Below are 9726 nucleotides of genomic sequence, written 5' to 3'. Positions count from 1 at the left end.
GAGGCTCCATGCATAGCTTACGCTGTACAACTATGTTATTTCCCTTATCCTCTTTGAAAACAAAATAACGTGTAAAATAATGTGACATTTCCAGACATGGAAACGTTTTTCCCAGCAGGAAGCATCGTAATTAATTCATCCCGCGTTTGAGGAGGATAATTGTAGACGGGTGTTATTTGCGCACGCACCAGCAGGCGGCTCACATGAGTCAACATGTGTCAACAGAACCAGGAACTAGAGCCCTGCATTTCAGCCTGGGCCCGACGGTCCCCGATGTTTTTTACGCCCCTCGGGCCGGGCTTTGGGCCAATTTTCACGTCATAGTTCAGACGCGGGCCGGGCCTCGGGCCTGTTTTAGGATTATGATTATAATTAAAGAGTTTTTGTTTTTGATTTGTTTTATTTCATTAAGTAGTAATTTAAAGCTTTCTATACATATATTTATCATGTCTGTGAGGCATCTATTCGCTGAGTTTCGGTTCGTTTTTGTGATGCGCTCCTGTTCAAGACGAAACGGCAGAAAGCGCATCATGTTTTTTTTCTTTATTTTATAAAAGCACACCGTTTTGTTGATATTGTGAGTGCACACAAATAAAAGTAGACCCTTTACAGTTCCGAGTGATGTATTACTCTTACCTTTATGAGCAAAAATGACGGCATATCCACTGAAAAAAATGCAAGTGATTGCACTGGCGCCTCCATGTCCTGCAAAGCGCACTTTAGCCTGCACTCTCCGCACAAACTATTGAATATACTATATAGCGCACATTTATCTAGGTTTAACGTTTACACATTGTTAGATGCTTGAACAGTTTTATATCTATAGATTTTATTTTAGGCAAGTCGTGATGATTTGAGAAGGCTAAAATTTATCAAACATAGGCTATGATCAGCTTATTGTCTGCCGCTGGCCGCTTGGTTGTTACTTTAATATATAGGTTAAACGTTTAAACTAACATTGTGATATGCTAGAACTGTTTTATAACGTTTTTCTAAATTAACTTAATAAAAAAACGAAACGAAATATAATCACTTTGCCATTACATACAAAACAGTAGTATAAACTGTTTTGGGAGAAGGGGGAAAAAGACGGTCTCGGGCCGGCAATTCTGATAAGCTGTCGGACACGGGCCGGGCTAGGGACTAGGCCTATATTTGAGGCCCGTGCAGGGCTCTACCAGGAACTATGATGAAATAGCACTAAATATATAGCGTTATGTCAAAATACTAATTTATTTAATTTTAAATTAAACAAATGTAATCCTGATAGTATTCCCACTTTTTACAAAATGTAACTGTAATCTGAATACTTTGTTTTTTGATGTAACTGTAACAGATTACAGTTACTAGATTTTTGTATCCTGATTACGTAACGCCGTTACATGTATTCCCTTACTCCCCAACCCTGGTTATGACATATACAAGTATGTTTGTGTAAGTTTCATGCACACTATCTGTAAACTGTCAAGCTGTGTATGTTTAAAATGTTTCTGTATGTGTGTTGAGGTGTTGATAATGGCAGTGGACTGGGCTGGATATGGATACGCAGCACTAGTAGCATCTGGAGGAGTCATAGGATACGTCAAAGCAGGTAGTGCGAAAGATCAAGAGATTATCATGTAGACCTATATAGAGTTTACAGGATTAAGAGCCCAAACTTGTTTGATGGTCATTGCTTGGGCAGGCTGGTTTGGTTGGCTGGCACTTGTCAGACTGGACAACTGGCTAAAAACTGATCAGCTAAACGCCAGCTTGATCAGATTTTACCCCACACATGCACCACCATTATGTCATTTTTAACAAAACAAAGGTCTTTAATCACTTATTTTTACATAAATGTATTTGGTTCCTCTATATTCAGTGAAAATGTCATACACCTTGGAACCAAAAAAATAAAAAAACCTGCCTTCAGCCCTGTTGTATGATTGTACAAAAATTTAAAAAAGGTTTTTCCTGGATAATAACATAAACGTCTAAAAGTTAAAAACACTTCTTGTTTTGTAATCTGAATTCCTTATGACACTTCATACCATTCATCAAGACAGTGTTTATTTTATGTTTTAATTAATTTGTCTTGCAGGCAGTGTCCCGTCCCTGGCAGCAGGGCTGCTCTTTGGTGGTTTGGCTGGTTTTGGTGCTTATCAGACATCACAAGATCCCAAAAATATTTTCCCTCTCTTAGCTGCATCTGGGACACTTGCTGCTATCATGGGAAAGAGATTCTATAACTCACGCAAAATCATTCCAGCTGGTCTTATTGCTGGAGCTAGGTAACTAACACACATCACACTTCATTTGTCTAAAACAGGGTTTCCCTTTTTCGTAGATGATATAGCTCTCGACTATTAGCAAAACATTTTAGCTCATTAACAGCTGATTAAAAAAAGACAAATGAGTCACATACTCATGCAGATTCCAGCTAATAGTGTAACGCAAAGAAACAGAAATATTATATACTGAACAAAATTATAAACAACACTTTTGTTTTTGCCCCCACGGTTTCTGACAGTTTGTGCAGAAATTCTTTGGTTATGCAAACCGATTGTTGCAGCAGCTGTCCGGGTGGCTGGTCTCAGACGATCTTGGAGGTGAAGATGCTGGATGTGGAGGTCCTGGGCTGGTGTGGTTACACGTGGTCTGCGGTTGTGAGACCGGTTGGATGTACTGCCAAATTCTCTCAGCTCATGTTCAGTTCATCTCCAAGTTCAGCTCATGAAAAATGGGGGCAAAAACAAAAGAGTTGCGTTTATAATTTTGTTCAGTGTAATTCAGCCTCTCCCACTCCAAAAATCTCAGCATGTCACTTATAGCAGGGGTTTTCAACCTGCCAGCACCTGTCAAGGGGGGCGCGAGCATCAGTTAATTCAGAGACGTTCCCTTGAGAATTTATGAATACGAGTTAACAAACATGGGGGGCGCATGTCCTAAAAGGTTGAAAACCCCTGACTTATAGCATAAAAAGTACCATAGTATTACCATAGTATTAGCATCTGTTTGTGTCTGTGTGTGTTTTAATTATGAAATGGTATTCATTGCAGTACCTTACAAATATTGAAGGTATGAATATAGCAACCTTTCAATCAAAGGTACCACCCCAGTTTATTTCTGCAAGTGCTTTTTCAGCATGTTGCAGCTTAAAATGCAATTTATCATTAGTAAAATCATTTTCTCTTATTTACTCCAGTTTTGTTTGAGCAGAGGCCCCTCATTAGTGTTGTTTTCCAGGTATTGTCACATGACTGCAGTTAATTATCAACTTAAATCTAAAGGGCAAGTTCGCTCAATTGTGTTTACTCAAACCTGTATGACTTGCTTGCTTCCATGAAACAGAATGGGAAGAACTTTTGCAGCTTTTCCATAATACCAGGACTGTCAAACTCCAAAAAAACAACATTAGTACTATCAAAAAAGTAGCCCATGTGCCTCATCTGCTATACATACTTCAAGTCTTCTGAAGTCACGCAATAGCTTTGCTTAAGGAACAGACCAAAATGTGTCTTTTGAATCTGATGTCTGATGACAGAATTTTCATTTTTACCTGAACTATTACCTTTAAATGTTTCTTGCAGTGTGCTGATGCTGGCAAAACTCGGAGCCGGAATGCTACAGAAACCTCAGCAATCATGATACCCAAACAGAAATCACTGTCTACTTTCATTCAAACATAATTTTCTTTCAACAACATGTCATTAAAGCTCATTGTCATATTTTGAATAAAATGTACAATAAAAATGTAGTTGTCAGGAGAATTTCTGAATCAAAGATTTCTAATACAAACATGCCCATTTTATGCATATAAAACACTTACAAAACACTATTTATTGATTTGAGTTCAGCCCAACCCAATCGCTGTTATCTACATTGTATGTTTATGTGGTAGTTGTCAGTACCGTTTACAGGGGAAAAAAAAAAACTGAAATAAAGGATACTCAACATACAAGGAAATATAAATAACACTGCCTTGCAGTATGAATCACAGTAACACATAAAAAAAGAAAACAAGAATATATTTAAAAACTGCATACTATAACAAAAAAAGTCAAAAAGGTTACAAAAAATAAATGCAATATATGGGATACAGATCTACCCATTCTATTGAAAATAAGGGTTACAGGCATTGGATGCATAAACTTAACAAGACAGATTTAAAGATGAACAAATTGTTAGGTTTGTAAAAATCTATTGTACACAGATTCTTGTTTTTTATCGAACAATTAATCAGCCGTGGGCTTACAGTAAGTGGTGTGGATGCTCCTCGCAGAAACAAAAAGATACGTGTTTATACAATATTCACGAGTGTTGAAACAGGCCTTAGTCCTCACAGCAGCTGTAGCTCGCATAATAGATATTAGCGATGGCTTCCATATTTTGCAGCCCAGTCAACCCGCCCATGCACTGGCTGAACTGGTGGAGCGCGAGCAATGAGATTGGCTGAGTTTTTGCCCAGAGCCGAGTAACTCATTCCATTAGGTTGGGTTCGTTCCGCTCTCCTTTTCCATCCATCATAATCTGAGAAGAGAGAACAAGCTTTTAACACTTGTGCAAATTCAGCAAAGCCTAAGTTATGGGCTACTTCTTATGTAATAAAGAGGCCGAGTCCAAAATTAACACTTGCCAAGGGGCAAGAGAGTAAAAACTGTATTTGGTAAATAAAACCAGTTGGCCAGTAACTTAATTAGGAACTTCAACATCACATGGCTCACAACATATCAACAATAGTCTGGCAGAGGTGATTAAAATCAAAGACAATGGTCTAGTGACTTATGTGGAATAGTCCTTGCATTGGCCACCAAAATGGTAATATGAGGGGGGAAAAAATTATCATGCGTCTTAACGTTGTGACAGCTGCCGTTATACACTGACTCATAAATGATGCTGCAAGTGACAATGATTTCAGTGTATCTGTCACTAAGAGCAAGGTATCACTTATATAAATCCACTGTACAAACAATAAAAATATATAATTTTAATAAAAATAAACCCAGAAGGTGTGACAACGTTAATTTTGGACCCTGGGAAGAAAGTGCTGACTAATGCCGAGTTCACACTGCACGATTTTCAAAGTCGTCGGGTCACCGTGGTTTTCACACTGCACGACAATCTGAGGTCAGTCGCTGCTGTGTTCACATTACACGATGGATCGGCGACAGGAGGTTACACACTGCATGACTTTACAATAGGAAGAATCGCGGACAACTCTGTCTGGTCCGCAAACTACGTTTGACAACAAAACACACGTGGGAAGTGACAAGGAAATAACGCGAGTGAGCAGAGGCGGCGGGGTCGAGAACGGCGCGCATTTCGCAAAACCTGTCGGCGAGTGAAAAATCCGGCTAAAATCATGCAGTGTGAACTCGGCATAAGACTATTCTGAGATTTTACCTTCAGAGATCTCACTGACTGAAACTGTAGAGGAAGGTTTGGACTTTGAAGGTTTAGCTTTGCCAGTTTTTGAGTCAGCAGTGGCAGAGAGATCAACTAAGAGCAGATATAAAGATGTGAGAGAAACAGACAGAGACAGTGTGAATTAATAAATGAATGTAGAAAGAAACAGCATATCTTAAAAGCTCTAGCAACAGATATGTAGAACAGAAAAAAAAGAAGCTTACAAGGGGAGTTTAAATTTTGAGTCTTGGAAGAATAACATTAAGTATAAAGGTGTGTAGGTTTTGTGGACCAAAGGATTTCAAAACAATGGTAGCCTTTATAAACAGCCTTTTCCACAATCCTACGTTTTAAAAATGTCATAGTTGTTTGGGCTGCTCAATCAAACAGAGCAACGTTTTGATAGTGCCTTTGTGTTTACATTTGTCAAGGAAACGAACATACAAATGATAATAAACAAAAGAAAATATTTTAAATTTACAAAAATTACACACTTCACCTTTAAATTTAATATCAGTATTGCGAAGACAACATAACTGTATCAGTATACACAAGCCACCATGCATGCAGCATGAAGAAAAGCATAAAAATGATGATTCCATAATGCTGTTCTAACAAACAAAGAACGTCAAAAATAAATGATTTGAAGATGAATTGTAAAACCAAACTCTTACGCGCATGCTGGTGTCCGAGAGGGGCAAGCTGAATCCTTTGTCCTACGGATCCCACTTCTTTCTTCTGGAAAGAAGGTATATATCCTCCAGAGAGATTGTATGTGGTGGTTACAAAGTTTCCTGTGGGCAGAGGCCACAACTTAGAGTCAAGAAAGAAAACACAACCAGCACAACCAGAACAATACTGTTGCAAAGAGATAGTGTCCTTTCTTTAGCTTTATCTGTGGCTTTACTGCTGCTTTCCTCTGAATCCATGGGCAGTAATACAGTAAAGGCAGACAGGCCTTAAAATAACATGAAGCAGGGTTGGGCAAAATTCTGAATTTAATTTTAAATTCAATTTTTGGCCTTGTCAATTAATAAGCTAAAATTAAAATGAATTGGCCCTGAAAACTGATGGCTATTTGTATTGTAATTCAAAGAAATTAACACAGTCAAACAAAAAAGGAATGTAATTATCCCCTCACAAGTTGTGCCACAAAACCAAAATAATTACATTCTTAATTTTAACCTAAATTTTAACTATGATCATTAAAGGATTAGTTCACTTCCAGAATAAAAATTGTACTCACCCCCATGTCGTCCAAGATGTTTATGTCTTTCTTTCTTCAGTCAAAAAGAAATTAATGTTTTTGAGAAAACGTTCCAGGATTGTTTTCCATACAGTGGACTTCAATGCAGTTTCAATGCAGCTTCAAAGGGCTCTACACAATCCCAGCTGAGGAATAATGGTCTTATCATATACTTCAAAATTGTCCGACATCATTGTTTTACCTTTTTTTGTAAAGGGCATTTAACTTTCTGTGAACGTTCGCTTTGTAAACACTGGGTAACTTCCGCCTATGTCACGCGTGACCTTTCCAATGTGTAATGCGTGAGGTCGAGCTAGTGCAAGATGAGCATTTGTAGTCAACAAGTATATACTTTTTTTTTAGAAAATGACCAATCGTTTCAATAGGTAAGACCCTTATTCCTCGGCTGGAACTGTGTAGAGCCCTTTGAAACTGCATTGAAACTGCCATTTGGACCAATTGAAGTCCAATATATGGAGAAAAATTCTGGAATATTTTCCTCAAAAACCTTAATTTCTTTTTGACTGAATAAATAAACATATTGGATGACATGAGGGTGGGTAAATTGTCAGGAAATTTTTATTCTGGAAGTGAACTAATCCTTTAATTTCCTTATATGTAGAATATTTTTTTCTTAAATGATTTGACATTTAATGATTTGGGCATATTTAAAAAAAAATTGTTTTTTTTGGTGACATTCCCCAACATGTGTGTGAATAAAATTTTGTGGTGATATTATGAAGTAATCAAAAGTTACAGCATTTGAAACCCAAGGTAGCCTTTCTCTTAGCCCTGACAGTTTTGAAATTGTTGTTTTGAATCTGAAGTAATGCCTCACTCAAGTTTAGTCAAATCCCCAAACAATTATATTTGTTTTATTTTACATAACGAGACCTTTCAAATGACATATGGCACATGACTATCTGAGCTGTATGATGTTTCTGACATATTAAGAGTACATGGCACAAAAAAACATTTTTCATAAATTATGAAAATAAAAATTTCTATTTATCCGCAAATAACTCAGCACTACTTAGGAGTTAATAATCAAAGTGGGCAGCTTTCAAATGACACCTATTTTGTGTTGATCAAGCCATTGATTTTGAAAAATATGATTATAATTTTTTTCTTTGCTAGGAGGCGCCCACCGGCAGTACACTCCGGTTTAGAGGAACTAGGCAGCACTGGTTAGGAGTTTAACAAAATGGTTGAACTTGGATGCATTCAAAAGCTGAATTTCTAAGCTTTAAAATGATACCTAATTCTTAAAAAAAAAAAAAAGTTATATAAAAGATCAAATAGACAGAATCATTCTAGGTTTTACATTCTGCTTGCCAAGTGTTCAATAGAGCTCTCTGACTGATTTCTTCAATTCATGGGTTTAGGTATTATTTACACACCCAATATATGGAGAAAAATTCTGGAATATTTTCCTCAAAAACCTTAATTTCTTTTTGACTGAATAAATAAACATATTGGATGACATGAGGGTGGGTAAATTGTCAGGAAATTTTTATTCTGGAAGTGAACTAATCCTTTAATTTCCTTATATGTAGAATATTTTTTTCTTAAATGATTTGACATTTAATGATTTGGGCATTTTTGCCTCACTGAAGTTGATGTTTTTTTCTGAGTGACATACACAAAATTAATGACTCATAACTCGAACACTGTAGCAAGGAGAGTCAAAAAATTTTATTTGGACATTCTCCAGCTGAGAAATAGCTGATAAAAATGTAAGAAAGTGCTCAAGAGACATTTTTCATATCTGTCTTATTTGACATTCAATATCTCAGAAATAAGGTAGGAGGAAAATTCTTTTTTGATGATATTCCCCAGCATGTTAGCTGTATCTGTTTCAAATTTTGTGGTGATATAGCATAACATATCCAAAAGTTACAGTATTTTGTAACAAAATAGGCCTTTTTGTTTAGCTCTTGACTCCCTGGAGGTTGTTTTCTGAGTGCCATACACAAAAATAATGACTCATAACTCCAAAACCGTAGCAAGGAGAGTCAAAAGGTAGGTATCATTTGATAGAAATCTTTCTATATTTTTAGGGGAAAAAAATCTTTGCATTTGAATATACTCAGAAATTCAATCGTGAGAATCTGCTGTAAATAATGATATGCCATTTTCCACGATCAGAGCATGTTTCATGAAATGATAAGAATAAAAAACCATGAGAATATTACAACGTGCGCATTCGGGGTTTTATGTTTTATAATTCGATGATGAATAATATCTTTAGATCTAAATGACAGATTATGGTATGATTGGGCATATTTTAATCGAGAGAATTTTCTGAAGATAATGAGGTGCCATTTTCCACAATCTATGCATGTTTCACGAAGTTATGAATGAAAACGTAACCTATATTTTTCTTAATTTAATGGTTTCATTTGTGGGATAGAAAAGTAAGAAATATCTTTAGATCTAATTAACGAATTATGATGAGTTTGGGCTCCTTTTAAATGAAAATAATGACGTGCAATTTTACATGATCTATGCATGTTTCATCAAGTTTATCCTGCTGCGCCTCAAGCGTGCCCGTTGGGTTTTACAGTATGTGTTATAGCAATATGAGCAATATCTTTGGATCTTCTTCGACGGATTATGGTATGCATGTTTCGTGAAGTTACGAATAAAAACGCAACGTGACTCATAGAGCTGTTTTTCTTTGCTGCGCCTCAGTGCGCCTGACTGGTTTAATGTGTTACAGCTCTATGAACGATATATTTCAACCTGGGGTGCGTTTCCCAAAAGCATCGTTAGCCAACTATGGTCGCAAGTTCTGTCGTTACCAACATAGTTCAACGATTCGGTGTTTCCCGAAACCATAGTTCAAACGAACATTCGCAAACTGCATCGCAGACTTGTGTCGTTGGAACGACAGCTCTTCACCTGTGGTTAGAGGCATAGGTCGTTGTTAGTTTGCTGTGTCGACGTCATTGATTGCGCCGCACCTGGGGTGTGTTCTATTCAAAGTTATCGACTCTATGCCCTATTCCTTTCGAAGATTTCACCATCCACTTTGAGTGATTTGGAAGAGTTAAAGTTGTGGTGCTTAGATCTTACCTAATTCGCCTTTAAAT

At 36.9% G+C, this 9726-nt stretch overlaps 2 protein-coding genes across 8 annotated transcripts in view; one reads left to right on the top strand and one right to left on the bottom strand.

Annotated features, from left to right (window-relative positions):
* The window catches only part of LOC107664661 (transmembrane protein 14C-like), a 24278-nt gene extending 20399 nt beyond the window's left edge, over positions 1 to 3879 (top strand). For both annotated transcript variants that reach the window (XM_016455292.1, XM_016455294.1), the window contains exons 2-4: positions 1507 to 1591; positions 2081 to 2270; positions 3570 to 3879. In XM_016455292.1, coding sequence (XP_016310778.1) covers positions 1507 to 1591; positions 2081 to 2270; positions 3570 to 3627 — 333 coding nt within the window. In that variant the 3' untranslated portion in view covers positions 3628 to 3879. The remainder of the gene's footprint in view (positions 1 to 1506; positions 1592 to 2080; positions 2271 to 3569) is intronic.
* Positions 3880 to 3945: 66 nt separating this feature from the next.
* Positions 3946 to 9726, bottom strand: part of mak (male germ cell-associated kinase) — a 72735-nt gene continuing 66954 nt past the window's right edge. For 5 of the 6 annotated variants that reach the window (XM_016455282.1, XM_016455280.1, XM_016455285.1 and 2 more), the window contains 3 exons: positions 6060 to 6179; positions 5383 to 5478; positions 3946 to 4509 (listed from right to left, as the gene is read on the bottom strand). In XM_016455282.1, the coding sequence (XP_016310768.1) occupies positions 4349 to 4509; positions 5383 to 5478; positions 6060 to 6179 (377 nt within the window). In that variant the 3' untranslated portion in view covers positions 3946 to 4348. The remainder of the gene's footprint in view (positions 4510 to 5382; positions 5479 to 6059; positions 6180 to 9726) is intronic. The other variant, XM_016455284.1, reaches the window with a different exon arrangement.

The sequence above is a fragment of the Sinocyclocheilus anshuiensis genome, unplaced genomic scaffold, assembly GCF_001515605.1.
Source record: "Sinocyclocheilus anshuiensis isolate Anshui unplaced genomic scaffold, SAMN03320099.WGS_v1.1 scaffold35, whole genome shotgun sequence".
Classification (NCBI taxonomy): Eukaryota; Metazoa; Chordata; class Actinopteri; order Cypriniformes; family Cyprinidae; genus Sinocyclocheilus; species Sinocyclocheilus anshuiensis.
This window is presented reverse-complemented; position numbering and strand designations above follow the sequence as displayed.